The sequence below is a fragment of the Hetaerina americana genome, unplaced genomic scaffold (genome assembly GCF_022747635.1).
Source record: "Hetaerina americana unplaced genomic scaffold, ioHetAmer1.1.p SCAF_5, whole genome shotgun sequence".
Lineage (NCBI taxonomy): Eukaryota > Metazoa > Arthropoda > Insecta > Odonata > Calopterygidae > Hetaerina > Hetaerina americana.
The window spans coordinates 41,751,008-41,771,040 of NW_027287095.1; the positions used below are offsets into that span (position 1 = coordinate 41,751,008).

The following is a 20,033-nucleotide window of genomic DNA, read 5'->3' on the forward strand; positions in this document are numbered from 1 at the left end:
GCAGAGAGAGAGAGAGGACACGGAGACGAGAGGAGCAGGAGAAAGAAGGAAAAAAAGTTATTTGAATTTGAACGTGAACGGAATCCTTACGGGCGTGACGTAGGGCGCGGTTCGATTTTTCATCGCTAGAGGAGGAGTACTTGAGGGGCGGGAGGGGCGACTAAGACAGCGCCATCGGAAATGGGTGCGGAGGGGTTTTATAGGAAGTAAGAAAACAATGAAATTTCGGTGTTTTTTTCTCCCTTCTCCCCGACGGGCCCAGAGGGCTCCTACTCTCCCTTTGGCCTAAGGACAAGACATTGGAATCGCATCAGGTTGGAGGTATAAGGCCATCCAGCGGAATTGATGGAGCGCTGTTTCCTTCTCTAACACGGGGGACAATGAAGGGACTCCTAGGAGGAGGGAATATTGTTTATTTATTATTTTTACTGCCTACTTTTCGTACTATTGCTAACAGCATCAATATATGCCGTCGGAAATCGATCGAGGAGCTAAAGCGTGTTAACAATACTTTTAGTAAGTAGATAGCATAGAGAAAGGCAAAAAGTTTTACCTTTAAATTTTCGATAGAGATTTAAGCTTTATGTCCACAAAAAGTTGTCCTCATTGGTAGAAACATATCTCAAATATATTTCAGCCATTCTTAAGTTTCTGTTAATATTGAATAATCCAAATGCAGGCATCGTATTTATCTTCTCTTCAGAATAAGCAAAATTCTGTATTAATATTTCTTCTCCGGACTCCATTAAAAAAGAATAATCTGTACAAGTAATGTGGGTTAAGACCTGTTAAGTTGCAGGTATGACATTATCTGAGAGTGTAGATTATAGCCGACAGATTTAACTACCGGATAGATAAAAATTCAATTGAACTGTAAACAGCTTTTAAACTAATGAAAGAAAAAGTATTTTACAATCATTATTTAAGAATATCAACCCATTAACTTCCATTATTTAATTCTTGTCCCACTTGCAAAGACAATTAAATATATATATATATATATATATATATATATATATATATAATATGGGTATACATCAACAATATATACGTACATATAATATGTATATACATTAAATGTATTATATATGTATGTATATATATATATATATATATATTCACACACATACACACAGAAATATATACATACATATCGCCATGAGTAGCACCTGCTTTATGTGGCGTCATGCATACTATTCGTAACCGTATGTTTAATACAAATAAAAGTACATGTAAAACCAAAGAGTATATAATTCATCGTTTGCAAACATCTCTAAAAATAATTCTGACTGAGAAGATGGCATTCCCAATTTCCTCTTCACAGTGCACGATCACTTCAGAATATTAGCGCCGCAGCAGATCAATACGAATAAACCCAGAGAAAGCTGTAGAGCTCACCCGAGGCATTAGGACATGGCCTCGATCACAGGGCCGACGGACTCAGTAAACCACCGGACGTGGTCACTCAAAACTCTAGTCTACTCCCCTGAATGTCTCTAGGCTGTCCAGGAATATCGAAAAGCTATTTCCGGGGAGAAAAATGTTCCAATTTTCCATTATTTCCCTCACAGTTATTACCTTGCAATTTCCACCTCCTTTCTGTTTACAATTCTTTTTTTTTTCTTTCATCGTCCCGTCCTTCATTCTCCCCTTATGTCGACCTCCTCTATTCTTTCATCCCTCATATGCCACGAATAGCTCCGCTTCCAATGAAAGATCTCCCTCCCTAAAGGCCACGAACGCTCATCATTCCACTTGTCCTTTCTCATTCTGCGTAACTATGCTATTCCTCTCTGTATCAATAGCCTTTTGTATTCCACACATTACTTTACCCTTATACCTTGGGAAACGCCTATTTCCTACGATATGTATTATTATGACTGCTTTTGTGGATCTTTTAAATCAGTGTCACTAGTTTTGTGAAGGAATAACCGGAGATGGATATGTTTTCTTTTACCACGAGGAAAATATGAAGTATTTAAAATACAGCTGTGCTTCTCTGATAATGAAAAATATAAGTAAATTTACCAGAGGTTATGAATAATAGTGATGGCCAGCTTATAAATAATAATGATGGCCGAATCTTCACTATATAAATAGCGACACTAATCAGATTATAGCACATCAGTAGGATCCTATTAAAGATGAAATAAGTTTTAGATGTCTAGATGATGGATATTTTTCACAGTACAATAATTTAAAAAGAAGTTATTTAACACCATATCCTCTTGAACTATACCGGATTCAAACAATTTACCTTCGGATAGAATCAAATCACCCTAAACATGATAGGTCTGGATTTCTGCCTTTAGGATTAGTTCTGCAATTAGCTTGGCCTAAGAAAATTGCAAGCGTACAACACATGTAGAATCGGTCCCAGGAGGATACAGATTCTAAGACGAATTGTCTAAAACATTGAACTTTGGTCAAAACTCATCGATTCTGAAAAAAAAAGATTTGAGAAATAACCTTACTTTTACCTCGTATCTGACCTCGTCCAGCGGCTACTCGCGTCGTCAGCACTTCATGCGGCACGAGCGGGTACTACTTTCCGGATGACCCTCGTACATCCTGGGCTAACTGCAGCACTAAATTTCAGTGACGATGATGACCCTGCCTGCAGTTCTTTCTTATTACTTCCTTTATTTTATCTCCCTCCCTAATTTTACCACATCTAATCATTGTTCATTCTACATCTACCTAAAGGTAAATGTCAGTAGGGCTTTATATATTTTCTTGTGTCAGTATGAGAGCAAGGACCGTTTCTTTTGTTCCTCTACTTTTGTAGCCAAATTGGTAGCAAAAGATCTTTTTCCTCTATCTAGTTTTCAGTAGGTTATTCTTGTGTTAATATTTGGTAGTCAAATACTTAGTATTTTGTGCGATTTTAGGGGCCTTGTGTTTAGAATTTTTAATGGTCTAATAGTTCTATCGTGTGAGAAATTTCTTTGAATTTTATTAGGGATTATACTTATATCGTTCTCGAATATTATTGTTTATAATTTTTAAAAGTATTCCAATTAATTTCTCGCCTACCTTGACATAGTAATATTATTGGACAATTTAAAACCGTCGATAACGTAGTGTATTTTACTGCCGTTTATGACTCACTTTTGAAGGAATGTAGCAAACTTCAAAAGAACGAAATAATGAAAAAAAACTTAGTAACCTTTCCACAGATTCCGCTTTCGTCGCAAAGGCATTAAAAGTCATTAATCGAGACTTCTGTCAAACGTGTTCGCCTTCTATTTTGTATCCACGGCTCATTCATATGTCGTCTTATTTTCAGTCATGGTTATAGGATTTATCTTTTGTAATGCATTTATTTTAAATGTAATGATAAACTTGGAAAGCCCGTTTAATATGCTTTTACGCGGCATAATTGACGATAGTGTGCTCTGAGCTTTCAGACCTCTCTGATCGTCAAACCTTCCTGCCTTAGAAAGAATCAACCCTAGGTCTGTCGGACTAATTGGCCAATCGTTGGCGTAGCACTTTAACGCACCAACAATTGCCGGTTCTACTTCTAAATTGCTTTGAACTGGTCTAATTACAACAACCGTTTGTGACATGGAAATCAGTGACGAGGAATTCTCAGTTGTTCCCCAAACAGCCACGGCACTTTGATTTCTCGCCGTTGCACTGCAGTCAGTAGTGGAGTCCGTTGGAGGGGGTGGGGTGTTGTTTGTATGCCCCTGGCAACCGGGCATCCTTTGTTCAACCCCTTTCCCCATCCCCTCCCCGCCTCCCGATCTCCGAGAAGAAGCGCACGCCCCCTTCCGCGTCTCCCACGACCTGCGCCGCGGGGCGGAGACGGAGGGTCGCGGGCGACGGGGCGCGAAGACTCGGTTCCACAGGCTCCCCCGAAGGGGACGGGGGGACACTTCTGTCAGCCGACTCCCCTCCACGGAAGCTCGTCGTCGGATAGGCAATCATCCCTACCCCCACTCCCTTTTCCTTCACCATTCCTCCTGTTTCTCACCCCCCCCCCCGCCCGTAACCATTGCCCGCACGCGATAAGGGGCGACGGGGGAATTGCGGGTAGCCGCCGAGAGATGGGGTCGGCGTGGGCGATGAGAGTTGGGGAAAGGAGAAGGGGTTGTCGGAATCGAAACTCTTTGGTGGGGCGGTTGGTTTTTTGGGGGAGGCGTGTGAGGGGTGGAGGAGGAAGGGAAAGAGAATGAGAGGGGCTTGAGGGCCAATTCACGGTCGCGCCGCCGTATTCATTTCCCCCGGCCTCCCTCCATATTCCCGCCCTCCCCCTGCCACCACACCCCTCCCTTCCAACCGCACCCACACACACAACGCACCCCTCCCGTGTGTTCTTTTCGGGGGATGGTGCGATGTGGGTTGAGGAATGCGCACCCTCGCTTTGCGTCTCGGTTTTCCCTGCAATGGGGTTTTTTCGAATCTCGGGGTTTCCGAAGGGGTATTAAATAGCAAACCTGACGGTTTGATGGTCGATTATCATTTTTTTAAATTTGTTTTGATTCAAATTGGTCGGGAAACGTAGAGCTTCACTATCCACGTTCGTCTACATTTTCCCCTGTTGTTTTCCGGAGTAAAATAAAACTAAGGGTAATGTTGGTGATAGGTATTTAATGCTCTCGCCAATAACTATCGGTTCATATACGAACTGCCTTGTGAAGCATCACGTCGCTCGAAAGAAGCTATCACATAGGTACCGGCTCCAATTTCATCGGGGGGGGGGGGTAAGAGGTATCATAAATCAAGCTCATAAGTTACTGGTAATGGGAAGTAAGTCGTCGGGCCTATGCGCTAGCAGTTTCGTTTCCTCTGAGTAGACAGATCAGCTACATTTAGTACGTTTGCGCATTGAAATCGGTCATATTATTTTTCATTGGAATGTGAGAAATAGTAATTTGCAGCTTGAATGTGATATCAGATTTGCTGACGTTTTCTCGTTAAGTATTTTTTTATTACTTCTTAACAAAAATAGTGAAAAATAAATAACTTGGCAATTCCAAATAGAAAATTTTATTAACGACCTAGGTTTCGTTTTGGTGTAGCATGTTCAGGTCTAGTGGAATAATTATCCAGTGAACAGTGAAATAATTATCCAGTGGAATAGTGCTACTATCAGTCATTCTTAATTACTTCTTATCCTGTTCTAGTGTCTCTGGAGATTGGATGGGAAACTTTGTGTCTAAGAATGAACGTCTATTTCTCCAGTTTATCAAGTCTGCCACCCGGTAGATGTTCAAATGATCTGTATCCTTAATCCAAGGGCATGACCCGGTCCTATTTCATTTGATCTATAATTAAGAGCCGACGTATAAAAAGAGAAACCACTTACTTCTCTAATGCAATTGACAGCGATTGCACGTGTGACCAAATACCCGCTACCACACGCCCTCGCAGTGAATCGCAGGATAAAATGTAGGTGTAGACTGAAACGTGACTCGATTAGAGAGCCTGAATTATCTTATGTACTACTAGAAAAATAATGCGTCAACATATTTCTCCTTCGAACCTTCAGTTTGATTCTATTTTTCTTCTAGCTAGCAGAAATGGCAAAAAAGGAGTGATAGCGAGGGGAAGTACATATATGTAAATGGAGCTCAACTAAGTAAAACTCGGTATTACACCCGCGGATCGAAAGAAGAGTGAAACGAAAACTCAAATGAGAAATTAACTGACCTCTTAGAAAACCCTCTAAAGGTCCTAAAAGCACTGGTATTACCTATTGTCTCAATTTATTTTGCCTTTGTAATGAATAATCCTAGTGGTCCACATGTTCGCATGCATGCATGACCACCTGCGAAAGTATACCCTTTGATTTTCTTGACGTAAAATGTCTTCGTATTTATTTTCTTTAATGTTACTAGCTCACTCGTAAATCTTAGAATTCTAGAAACTTCGTATCTACTCACCAATTGGTCGTACAGTAAGTGTAACTACCCACAGACTTAGTCAAGAGTGTGTAATTACCAGTAATGATGGGGAATTAACGTCAGAAATACATTTACTTCCTAAAGGTTGCTTCTAGGCTCGTACTGCACTTCATTTTTCGAGAACTGTATTTCTCACCCTTCATCGCGATTTGGAATAATGGAATCCTTTGAATGCTTAAATGTTCACGGTTTTAAGCGTGGGAATAACCATTTGATGCTCGCTACTCCACGTCGTAAAACCGGCTAATCTATTTGATTCTCAAACTCGCTTACGGACTCGCATAAACATTACGGCCTTCATTACCAGGCATACCGTCATCGGCACTATCTACTTCGCCATAACATGCCTTCAAAATGGTTCCTTGTAGCGGACTCACGGCCACACGGATTAATATCGTCGAACGAACCATGACTTTTAAAAGTTATTTACTGGTATTCGATGCCAGTACATTCCTACCATAATATATTCTCATTGATCACACATTTTGGGCATTATATTCATTCGTTTTCTTTGTTTCATCGCCGACTTGTAAACCGTTGTCGCTCCCGTGATAATTGTTGAAGAAACATCTATGTGTCATCACTACCACGATCCCTGCCTTGTACTGCCACTCTCAGAATTTTTTTATTTGTAGCACTTAAATGCTTTTGCGTGCGTTCTTCGGTGCGGTGTTATTTCATCCATCCAGTCCTTTTTTTACCTTATTTCCACTTCTTATGATCCTCCGTGGAGGGAGGAAGGGTTGGTTACTGCAACGTACGACTTTTCTGCGATTTGGAGGTTGTGCATGAGCTTCGTTGAATGGGTAAAAGTGTAGGGCATGAGTTCAACAATGTCAGTGCTATATTGCCGCAATAATCGATTCACACGTGCGAGTATTTGACCTGCTAACTGTACTTAGCTGCAGAATGCTACATGTACCTATTAATAAGCTAAAGGCGCAACTTAGTTAACGCGTTTGGGCTCGTGATTTTGTTATGAAAGCGTAATAATAACTCTTTAAGAAGTCTGAAATGAAGGGGGTAAGATACATTACTAGAAGTGAGCCAGTAGCCTTGGATTAACCATTCTCACTTAAAATGTCGAGCTGCCTGTGTACATTTTGTCTGTTTTGTTCATAGGTCATTCACGATGGGGGAATAGTACATATATGATTATGACATTTAAAGGCTACGTTGAAATGTACTTGAAATATGATTATTTTTGTTGGTCGTTGAGTTATTTCAATAACCGCTGATAGAATAATTTTTGTACGAATTCTTTTTCCCGGTCAGTATCGCTCTTTCTTCTTATTTCGTTCGTTATTGGAGAGCACAGTAAAATTATTACTTGGCTGAATGTTTTCCCACTCATTTAAGAGCTTTAAAACATTGAATTGTGGTCCAACTGTCTTGGCAATTATTAACTCCGATGGGTAGATAATAAACATTAAGGGGATCGAGATGGTGCGGAGGCTAACGTACTGGCTTCCCACCCAGAGGGCCCGGGTTCAAATCCCGGCGGTGTTGAATATTTTTCAGAGGTATCTCGATCCCTACTTGAGGTGCTTTGTGGAGGGCACTTTGAGTGAGTACGGCGTCCGTCGGATGGGACGTTAAACTGCGGACCCCTTGGCGCCTTTCGTAAAGAGTAGGCTAATGCCGACGCCGGGTTTCTCTCCACCCTTCATCCTTTCCTGTCCATCCCCTATGGCGCAAATGACCTTAGCTGTCGGTCGCCTCCCCTCAAAACTACTACAATAAACATTAAAAATGGTAACATGCCAGCTTTTAAAGAAATTTTGTGCTTAATGTTGTACATATTGGTTTGGTCAAACACCTCGCATTCGTTATAAAAGCCATTGAATATGCATAATATTTGTCAACACTTATCCTTATGATTTTTCTATGCATTAAGATCCCTGATGGTTCACATAATTTTCTTCAACGACATATTTTCTCATTACAGCGTTAGAATACAATTTTTTACACAAATTGTCCTACAAGCCTTGGTGGTGCCTACTTTTTGTGAAGTGTAGGCTCCCCAATTGAAATCTTCATTTTTTCCAACGTATTTCCTTATTAGGCGAATCATCCGCAACTTGTAATGTCTCAGACTGCCATGGTTCAAGTGGCGGATGGAGTGTCGGTGTGGGCAGTGTTAGGAAGAGCAGTGAGACAGGGATGACCACTATCACTCCTGTTGTTCAACGTATACGATTATTGTATATAGAGTACATATGGAGTATACGATCAACATCGTATGCTAAGAAAATGCTAAAAAAAAGGCAAGAGAAAAACTGGAGTTAGGAATGAATTTCGGAATCCGACGGAGGGCGTACTTACTCAAAGTGCTCTTCACAAAGCACCTCGACTAGGAATCGGATTACCACTGAAAATTATCTGCCGCCACCGGGATTTAAACCTCGCCCTCTTGGTGGAAAGTCAGTTAGTTAGCCGCTGCACCACCTTGATCCCTGCAAGTTTATGAGGTATACGAGAAAGAGGAAGGCTGAGTTAAACGTTAAAAATTGGTCATGAACTAACACAGGTGGAATATTTACATTGGAAGTAAATAGTACGAGAATGGTCTGCGCTTCAGGGACATAATAAGAATTGGGGAAAAGAAGCTTTTACAAGAAGGAATTTTGAAAGGGGCGTTGGATCAGAATGTTAAGAGATGGCTTGTCAAAACGTTCATATGGAATGTGGTTTTTTATGCGCGGAAACGATTGATGAAACAAGGTGGTAGCCATTGATTAGACGCTGTTGAAATGTGCGTGAAGATAATCCGGTGGCGGTGAAATAGAGAGATAGGAAAACAAACGAAGTATTACCAGGCAAGGTGGGTGAGGAGAGAAAATTTTTGGCTTTAGATTCAAAGACTCAGGAAGCGTGGACGTACAGTATTTTGATTGGCGATGGGATGTTGAATATAGTGGTAGAGGAATGGACGTTAGTTAAGGGAAGGAGGATTAGGAGAAGATTGTGCAATTCAGGCTGAATGAAGAGAGGAAGGAGGTATGCGGAATCAAAGAATAGTTTATTGTAATGCTGATTATCAGGTTGTGCTTTGTTAGGATAGGGGAAGAAATGTGTCGTTGTTCAATCCTGGCCCATCCAAAACCACCTTAAACGGTAGACTTCCTAATAATGATTTCTTTATTGAACTGTGAGAGAAGGAAGAAAGTCAGGGAACCGAGGTAGGGGAAGAAGAGAAAAGGAATGTCGTGCGGAATGGAGGGATATGGAAAATATTTGAAATAGAACTAGCGTCAATCGACCCGTTTTTACCTAAAACATGCCCTTGATGATAGAATACCATGTTACATTTCTTTATAACAAGCAAGTTTTGAGAATACGTAGTAAAATGTATAAAGCCCACCGATTATTTTATTCATAATCCACCACTGTCCTTACTAGTTAATAATTGTAAGTATTATGAGTATGCAATAATATTTTCTTTTAATGTATTGCCTTGCTTGACATGAATATCTTTAAATTTTAAACATTTATGCATTTTATTGTTGCCCACAACAGCACGCTGTACTTCATTTCAATCATCTTTTAGTTCATACGGCTGTTGGTTTATTTAACATTTGGTTTTTTTCCATTTTGTCGAGTAATTAACACAAAATAGGCTCTGTAGCCGTAGAAAATAAATTAATTGCACTCATTAGTTGATATTATGCCCATTATACCATCATCATTGGCTGCTTATACTTAAAAAAGCAGCGCAATTCACTTCGAAAGCGGTGACCATATAACATTCCTAAATAGCTGTAGTAAAGGTCAGGTCTGCCGTTAAAAATATTCGAACAGTATCTCACCTTTGTGGGAGCAACAACAAAACACTCCTGCCGATCAGCTGAATGTGGAAGCGACGACTGGACTCGTCTTCATCGCTTTAGTGCTCTTCGCTGAAATCGAGGATGCCAAAGTTTTGTCTTCTTCTCCATATACGACCGATCACATAATTAGGTTAATAAAGCCGTTGGATATTCGTCTACCGAAATTTGTTTTGAAACTGATCCAACGGCGTCGGTGTGTCTCAATTCCGTTACTCTGAGGGTAAATACAGCGAAGTGCATGTTTTTTTTATGAAGGGCGAAGAAGGAGATATCTTTTGCGACCAATGTATTATGCAAAAGTTTACTGCTGGCGCTCCGGTTGTTATCTCCATGCATCCGTGTCGTAAAATTCCGATTGCAAGTCGTGAGTTAAGTCGGGACGTTTCGTTGACGGTTGTGGAGAGATGGGATACGAGAGAGGAGGCCAGGACGATTGCGCCATAATGATTTAACGACCCAACGACTCCCGCGGCTATCAACAGTCGTTTAGTTAGTGAGAGAAATTTAGCAGTGGGACAGACTGGATGTTTTAATCGAGGAAATGGAATTGCTCATAAAGATCCTTCAGCTAAACAAGCACGCCACTGAAATTAATTAGTCTTGAATATTTAATCACGTTGGCGTCTTTCAGGAGGTAACTTTAACCTGTCTTTTACACATAATGAGCCTGCAAAATGGTTATGACCTGAGTTCTTACTGTTAATTTTTCCGTCCTGTATGGATGGAAGAACCACCTTTATTAATGGCCCTTGATTTCTGCTTGGTCTGACGAGGTCAAAAAATAGTCTCAAAAGGAAAATGAGCCTGTTTTTAATGTATAATTGACCTTCCTTTGACGTTATAAATTCTATGTTCTAGTGCATGTATTTTTTAATAGATAAAAGCTAAATATAGGGGTGCTCTGTTGAACTTATTATTTTAATTTCTATAGTAGGTAGTACCGCATATCGAGTAATATTCCTAGAGCACATGCCAATAAGTCTTGCCATGGTTATGTTCGGTTTATGTTGAATGAGCGGATCAATAGACTACTGAATGACTAATTCCGGGTGCTAATCTTTGATATACCCATGGATACTGCTAGCGAAATTCAGTCGTTTGATATTATGGAGAACAGGCATGGATGTGATGTGCACGAAGAATGGAAATGCATTTTATTCGATAATTAATCCTAGCGCAATTTATAAACTCATGAACATTTTATCTGGCGTTTTTTTTTCGCTGCTAACTGAATGATGAGACGTTGATAAAGATAGTGCTTATGAAAATATTTTTACAACTTCATCGGGTCGACTGCGAAATACGTGATAATACTCTTTGAGCGAGGTAGATTGATAGCATGATTAAGGATGTCGGATGGAATGTAGGGAGGTATAAATTAGTTGCATTTGAGGAACAGTATATTGTGGTTCGGGGTGATAGGCGAAGAGGAGGAAGAGTATAGTGGCATGGATGAAAAGAATAATGGCCAAAGAAATGTTAAAACATGGTAAGAGATGGAAAAGGTTTTTGTTAGAATACGAGAGAATAGAACCATGTTTAGCAAAGAGGTAAAGGTGGGAAAAGAAAAGGCATGCTGGACAGAATAAACGGAAGCAAAAAGTATTAGGCATTGAAGATTGGTTTATTGTATCCAGGTTTGAGAGAATATATTTAGCGTCGTGTTAACTGCAGCAAAGGAATTCAATAGTGCGCAGGTAATTATCCACCTTCTTAAAAAACTTAAAAAAATTGTCGTTTGTGTCGTGCTATGCAGGGTTTTTAGTGTAGCATTACTAACTCCCTATATTCATCCAAAACGTATCTTTATCAGTATGTTTATTTCAATAATATTACTCAAGGAATAAGCTCGTTCTTTGTTTCGTTTTTGACTAGGCTTGGAATTGTTCATAAATTACTGATTTAAAACGAACGATGTATGATTCCCCTGTTCTTTTCATGTGACCTCCACGTGGTCGCACGCAGTAATTCTTGCAGCCGCCCGATGTGGCCCCTGTCCGTAGTCTCAATTCCCTATTCCTCGTGTTTCTGGTGCTTCAAATGCTTGAAACTTCTGGGTGCCTTTCTTCCCTACCTTCATCATACCCCTTCTCCTCCTTCGCCCCCCTCTCTCCCTGCTCCCTTTATCCCTAATTCCTCTCCGCCCCCACGCGCTCACCTCTGACGCCTCGAAATCCCTCCGGCAAGAACCCTTTTGTCTCCCCCCTCAGCTAATCTGCGCTCGGATTCTTCATTCTCAACCCCGGTCGTGTGTGGGTGCCATCCTCCTCTCTCACACCCCGTAATGGCTTTTTACTCCCGACGTCGTCCGCCACGGTTTTCCCGGGACGGGGATGGAATTCGTGTGGAGTTTGAGGGTGAGGGTTTTGGTATCGGGGAAAGGAGGAGAGGTTTTGGGGGAGGGATCAGGCGAACTTCTTCTAGGCTGGCATGAGGAAGGGAAGATGGGATTAAGAGGGTTCGAGAGAGTGTGAGAAGGAGGGAGGGATTGAGTCTTCTCTCCAAATACATCAAGATTTCCAGGAAGGGATGTTTGGATTGTGTAATTTTGCTGGGCAATCGACACCGAGATTAAGTGTTGCCCGCTCACGTTGACATTCTAATACCTGTGAGGCCGAAGGGTTGGTTGTTTGATAGAATCTGAGGGACTGGACGCCTATGAAATGACCTTTAGAAAGCCATTTCAATGATATAAAGGAAGCCAAGGCATTACCATACAGTTATAAATTTTGACTCTGTACCGTAATGAAATTTGAACTGGTAGGTTATCGGCGACTTTTATTACATAATATATATAACATACACACCATAATTCATCGCATATAAACCAGCGGTAAAATCACTCGTATAAAGATAAGGTCAAGTTGTCTCCAAGGATTAAATTGGCAGATATGGAAGTGATGAACCATTTAGCTGGAAAATGCAGAATTAAGATAGAGATTAGGTGGCAGTAAGAAGGTTTATAAACCGAAAACATTTGTCTTACTGAGGTATTTTCTCATCACCTTTTTAGTTTTAAAGTTGGCGTTAATCAAGTTGCATGATTATTCATTTAAAAATTATTTCTCATGTAAGCCATCCGTTTCACTTGTAGCGGTTTCGGAATGTCTCAAGTAATTACAACAGATCCCCATTATGTCTCAAAATCCATTAACTAAAGTAAAATAATTAAATTTAGTCCTCAATTGGTAATTTGATCTTTACCGATCCGTCAAACTTTTCTATGACTGGTAATTTGTACCGTAATGATCCTTGAACCACTCATTTTTATTTGTCCGAGCTTGATGTCTTCCATTTCTAATCCTCTCTTTGATTTCCTCAATGCTGATGAATTCTACCTCTGTTGTTTCTCACCTCGCCAGGCCTGATTGACCGGGGAGCTGGCATACTCGGCGGCTTCGGCGGTGGCTCCAGCGGCGGAGAGTGCATGAGTGAGCCTCAGTGCCCGCACCCGTGCAGATGTGCCGATGGAATCGTCGATTGTCGTGAGAAAGCACTGTCTCAAGTGCCGGACCACCTGCCTGAGGCCACCACCGAGCTGTAAGTGACACTACGAAAGTACATAAATGCACAATTCCTGGTAAAAAATCACCTGGAATGCAGGTGCCCAGTTAAAATTCAATTCATGTTTTGTTTGTTGACGGTTTAAACCTAAATATAATAAGTACATATCTAAGCCTGCCTGCATGATACCCTCCAAGTTATTGCTATGGTTTGTTGGAGGGGTAATTTCACACCAAACACGTTGCGTCCAAATTAGGTTTATCTTAATTGTTAATAACTTATGTAAAATACAAGTAATGGAGAAAATGATAACTGCAGGTACATGCACTACGGTATCTACATGTGAAGTACTTCTCTGTACACGTGAGAGGAGCTGCTATGAACAAGAAGGGCACTTAACTAAGGCTAGATGCAATAGTGACTACATATGTTCTACACGGTATGGAAGCGTAAACAATGATGAAAGCCAAGAAATGCGGAACATATTTGATGATGGAAGGAATGTATCTTATAATCTGGAAAATCTGTAGCTAGTGTATACTTCCCAACAGCGGACTATCTATGTGTCGAATGATAATTCTGAATCATAATGGAAGTGAGTTCACGTTTGCATGGAGACATAAAAATATTGCATTTACGTACGTACGTTTTGGAAATTAATCCTTTTTTTCTACATTTGAAGGCCACCTAGACTTTGAAATTTAGTGTTAAGTCTTCCACAAGGACAGAATAAATTGTGGCGTGGTACAGAAATAGGACAAAGGAGGGCCTTGTTAATTCTATTTTTAATGGAGATGTTGAAATACGCTTGAAATAAATAATTGGGGGGACATTCCATGGTTCTCCATTTGTTTAGTTTTAGTTCAGTTTCATAAATTTGCCTTTCAGAACTCAATGACAAGAGAAAAATATTCCGTCAATCGGAGTGTATGACTTTGCTGAATCTGCACGCAATATTAAGAATTTCAAGAAATCACATTCACCGCTCCAAAGTGTTTATCATACGGTGAAAAAAGCGTAAAATGCTGTTATGTCTTCATAAGTTCCTTGCGCTAAATCTTGCAGTTATCCTCAATTAACTGTGATAATAGGATATAGTCTACTGAATCCTGTGAACAAGTGTTTACTTTTCTGAGTGAGTAGGATCCCATTTTCTTCCAGAAAGATTTTTTTCTCCCTTCGTTAACTATCTCTGTTTCGCTGTACAAGACGGGATTCGTTTGAACCTCATGATAATTTGGGCACTAAGGAGTCTCATTTGTTTTATATAATGCCCTTTAAAACGCACCATCGCCATTTATCAGCGAAAAAAAATCACATTTTGATCTCCTTAAAAATTTTATTCTGAATTACTCCTCTCAAGCTGAAATCACCAAGGGGTACGATGTCGGGTTTAGATAGCAGTGCCTTCACTGAAATTAAGTTCCAGTATTTGCCGGAAAATAATTCCTCTTCACTGGATAAATCTTGCTGCGTTCTCCTTGGATGGAGCAAAAAATATATCAAACGAACACACACATGAACCCATGCACGTAAATTAGCGCTAGCTCACTCCAAAAACGAGGGTAAACCTATTCATCAATCTATTTTTGTGATCTCTAAAGTGCTTGACCTTTCTTTTTCCGTTTTTCTCTCTTATTCACCGCAGCTCCTCCACATTTTATATTGCAAAACCTAACCTCTTTTTAAATAGAAACGTTCTTTCAACCCAGTCCCCGGTCTTGCAAAATAAGACGTTCAAGTGTTGGCGAAGTATAAGCTCCGAAGAGTCAACAGATACGTGTACCGCACGGGTACATAAATATTGCTGTTTTATATCCATTATGTTAGTAACTATTCAAGGGAGTATAGATGGTATCTTGTGCTGATCTGAAATTAGGGCGACGGCCTCCAGCCTGACTTACCAAAGCTGGTATATTTGGTTGATAAGATTCCATCGGTGGTAAAAATATCTTCGGTCGTATTAAGTGTTATTGATTTTATAATTTTGCCATATTTTCCCGAAATTTAGCCTTAATGTGATGTCATGCACTTTTATTATTTCGATTAATTAGTATGACCATGTAAAACAGTTAAATCATATTGCTATTAATTGTACGAAACCTAAGACCAAATAATGTTTCATTCAAGGTTTTATCCGTTATCAACATCATTATTGAGTGATCGTATTTATTTTTTAATTGTTTAGCTTATTTCTCTCTACTATTATTTTTTACAACGAATGCACGAAAGATGCAGCCTAGGCCTTTCATTTGTCATCGTATTCTCATTTGTATTGTTTTTTTCGAAATGACGTCTCTCACATTTCCTCATTTATATTTGGTTTACTCCTTTGCGCTTTTTTGTCTTCTTAATATTCTCGTTATGCCACCGAAATATTTAAGGATATCACTGTTTTATACTTAAATGTTAAGTGTTATAAAGGTATTTTTTGTTGAATTTTAGTGTAATCATATAAAGTTGAGAACAAGAACGAATAATATATATTTTTTGATTACGTTGTTGTTTATCTGGTTTTCTTAACACAGAATGAATTAAATTGTATGTTGACGTTAATCTACTACTACTACTGTACTAGACGGTGCAAAACGGTTACGGTGAACTGTGAACTGCTTTTTACTAGCAATGGCATTAATTATATTGGCTTTCATAAACATGTTATGAACTCATGTAAAGTTAATCAGAGATTCACGAGATGAATGAAAATGCATTTAAAAAATTCCTTATTCTTGACCCAGAAGCAGTAAGCTAAAAACAATAGTGTTTTTGTAAAACTATTTAACAAACATCAACCAAGTTATGGTACTTGCGGCACAATAAGCAATGTAATATATTATTTTTACCCTTGGCTCTGTTTTCTTCGTTGCGGCAATTATTAGCTGTAGTGTAGCAATATTATTTATGAAACCAATATTGTTTTCTTCTCTCACAACAGGCGCCTGGAGCAAAATGAGATCACTGAAATTCCACCCAAGGCATTCGCTCCCTACAAGAAGCTACGAAGAATGTGAGTACCGTTAAGTTTTCTGTTAATACCGTTTCGCAGTCAACAAGCATCCCTTGGGACTTGTGTCTGAAACAACAAGAACCATCGTTTGGTCTCCATGACTTCAAATCTACCCCTCATTGGTATCGATTCCTCAGCGAGGTACCATCGGAGTTTGTCTCGGACTAAAATGGCAATTTTCCTAGTCGTTTACACGGTGGAGAATTGCCCTATGTTGAAGTATAATCGTTAATTTTTAAGATGTGCTGAGTTCATTCCGTCGGCAGGAAAGTCTTGCTCGATCTCTTCGAGCGATAATGTTTTAATGCAACTCCGCGTCGATATCACAAGAGATAAACGGCCTCATGGCCGCCTAAATTCGTGCTTTATCCGCCGAGATCCAGAGAGAATTTCCACGAAAATTCCCGGCCGACATTGTCCTCATAATCTTCTCGCACGCGACTTGCACCGGAAGAAGCAGAAATAGGGTTCTCTGAAACGCCACTTGGCGGTGGCTCTCCTCCATATTCAGAGCCGACATCTCTATGCCGTAGCAGTGATTTTCTTATTACATTGCAATTGTTTACGTAGTCATTGGCGGGCATCTCCGTGAAAACTTTTGACGGCGGTAGGTTTCAACTAATTCTCTTTCGAATCAATTTATACACGACCACATTATACCTATTTAATTTCAATTTATTCATATTTGTGCGAGAAGTATATGCACTGATCTTGGAGTTAAAGCGCGCTCTCTTTGTCGTTAGCCTCTTCTGAAATTTTTCCAGTGTTATGCTTTTGATGTTTTCATTTTTGGTTGAGAAATCGGAGGGATGTTTCGCGGAAGCAATTTATCGAATTCTTCTGCGTTTTCAAGACTATTTTATGTAAGTGCAATCATATATCCATGCAGTTGAGTAATTTCATTCCGCCGTCGCATTATCTACATTAATAATAGTAATAAATAAGTTAATACAATATTTAGAGTTGAAGTTAGTTGAGAATTATTTATAGACAATAAAATTTATGAAATACGGTTCGCGAAGGAAACAATATTTCTTAAAACGTTAATGCTATATTTTTCGAAAATTAAAATTCCGGCTTATATCATATTTCGTAAACCGGTTTAGTGCATATGACAAATACACAATATAAGTATTTTCATGGATGAATGCGAAAGTGAATTTCTCTCCCTTAAAAACAAACTGATACTCTCATGTGCCTACACGGAAAACTCTCATGCTCTTAAGACAGTTTATTCGTTAATTAATCTATAAACAAGAAATTTCCATCTGATAAATAAAGTTAAACAGGGTCAAATGTATCATAACATTCTTAGCTAATTCTTACTAGAGTTATTTCTCAGATAGAAACTGATTCGGGAGAATATGAAATATTTACACTAACCAATGGAACATTTTGGTCGTTCGAGAAAATCTGCAAAGCACTGCAAGCAAATCGTTATTCCTTATGCATAACCAATTACAAGGATCACAAGATAGGAAGTTCTCACAGTTGACGGAGTCTCTTTCTAGGCATAATACTTACATGAGAACAAAGGCGCAACTAAATACATGCATTCTCACCATAGACTATTAAATGGTTCAAAATATTTGATTAACTAGAGAGATTTTTATGAAAGGTATGCTTGCTTGATTATTTACTGTTACTCAGTAGTAAAACAAACCTTATTCAGTGCATGATATTTATAGATGATTATTATTGGTATTCTACTGGTCATGATAGATTTTGGTTGGACACAGCTTAAAAAATTGTGCAAAAATACATTTACTTACCTCTCCTAACAAAATGCCCAACCTGAAATCGGGCACTACTGTAAGACCCTCTTCAATTCCGCATACCTCTTACCTCCATTAATTCCATCCAAATTGCCTATCCTACTTCTTCCCTTTCCTCGTTTGCCCAACAGTCTCCCCTCTGTCACTGGCTTCAACATCCCATCGCCAATGAAATAGCTCTGACTGCATCATTCCTGCCTCCTTTTGCTTGCTGCAGACACTCCTTTCACGTCCTCCACAATGCCCAGCTCTTCCTCGTTTGTTTTCCTCTCGGTCCTTATCACCTTTTCCGTTCTTGCCTACACCCACATTTCATAAGCCTCCAAAATACACTGAGCACCTTGCTTCAATGGCCAGGTTTCCGCTCCATGCCAAACCAAGCCAGGAATCAAAGTTTTAACGAGCCTTTTTTTTAATATCCTTATTCAAAGTCCCTGTCAATTCCTTCCTCTTTGTGAAAGATTCTTTACGGAATGCAATTCTTCGACTTATGTTCCTACTACTTTGAAATAAATGTGTAAATATTAATTATTATTTGTGGAAAAATTGACGAAAACCTTCTAACCAAATCGTTTAATATAAGGGGTTAGGAGCAATCTTGTGACTGGAAACTTGATTAACAAGTCGTCTTAGGAGAGATGCACGGGCCGAAATGAATTACTTTCCTTTTCAAATTTATTCCCTAATCGGTAAAGATATTTGAGCGCAAATTATGCGATGGAGAAAATGTATGTTTGGCGGGCGTGGGTTGTGGATGAGTAGAGCCTTTGCCGGCAATTTTTCATTCATTCAGCCCACCCTCGGGCGATACGGTGTGAAGTGATTCCGCCTTCACATGAGTGCACCAACATTTTCTGATGGAAGGCACACTCGCAGCGTGCTTGAATGTCACCGAGGCTGGGAGATTGGAGTTATCGGACGATTCGAGCGGCATTCTGCGGGCAGTGAAAGGGTTTGATGGGAAAATGGAGGCACGAAGGGCGAGGTGGAAATATGATGTGAGTCAAGGCGTGGACAGGCTGCTAGGCAGGCTGATGATCGCGGATAAGGTGAAGCAAAACGAGACTATCGCTGATACCTAGTGCTTTACGTCGCTGTGTCGGATCGAAAGTGTACTTCGAGTTCGAAAATAGGTATTGTACTATAATGCAAGAAGCTTAAGTGTAGAAGTTAAATTGAGCTTTTTCATTTTTCTCTCCGTATAATTAACTATTAAGGGTCAGAAAGTCATATTGGAGTAAATACCTCAGTAATCTTAGTTTGCCGAGAATAATGGAATATGAAATAATTCATGTTGCAAAAAATTTCAAATTCACGTATATGTTTATATCCGTGGATGAGGCAATGAATAATATAGCATTTAGATTGAAAAACTTGAGTGCCTAGCTCTTGCACCTTGACCAAATTATGATCGGATGAAAGATCTAGACCCGTTAGAAAGCGAAATGCTTTTATTTTATCAGCTTTTAAATGCGAATATTAAAGGGAAGAAAATAGATTTTCTTCTGTGGAAGTCTAAAATTATAATAAGAATATTTAAAATTTTCAAATGTTCCCTTTGAGAATTAGACCCATATTCCTTGAATAATATAATTCTTATAGTAATATATATATATTTTTAAGAAAATAAATTTTCTAATTGTTGATGTAGAAATTTCCTAAAAAACCAGAATTCGGCAATAATTTTCGTGGTATCATTGATGTGGGAATTTCTTTATCGACCAGTATTTTTAAATACATTCAAAATATCACTACGCACCGTAGTATTTGAAAGCCTGATGCAATAAGACGATACATGGCATACCATGCTGTTGTTTCTGCACAAACACATGGCTTATAATATGCCTTTACTCAATTGTGATGAAGTACGAAATTTGTATAGCCCTTTGCTAACCATTATCATAAATAAATGAAGACAGTGAACTTCCATTTTTCTACATTTGATCGATACTTCAATAGTCAGAAAAAATTTATCTTTTCAGAGAAATGAAACTCCATATCT

The 20,033-nt window shown here is 39.4% G+C and overlaps 1 protein-coding gene across 2 annotated transcripts in view; it reads left to right on the forward strand.

The window, feature by feature from the left end:
- The window catches only part of sli (slit guidance ligand), a 587,738-nt gene that overhangs the window by 344,932 nt on the left and 222,773 nt on the right, over positions 1-20,033 (forward strand). For both annotated transcript variants that reach the window (XM_071591752.1, XM_071591753.1), the window contains exons 8-9: positions 13,108-13,285; positions 16,185-16,256. In XM_071591752.1, the coding sequence (XP_071447853.1) occupies positions 13,108-13,285; positions 16,185-16,256 (250 nt within the window). The remainder of the gene's footprint in view (positions 1-13,107; positions 13,286-16,184; positions 16,257-20,033) is intronic.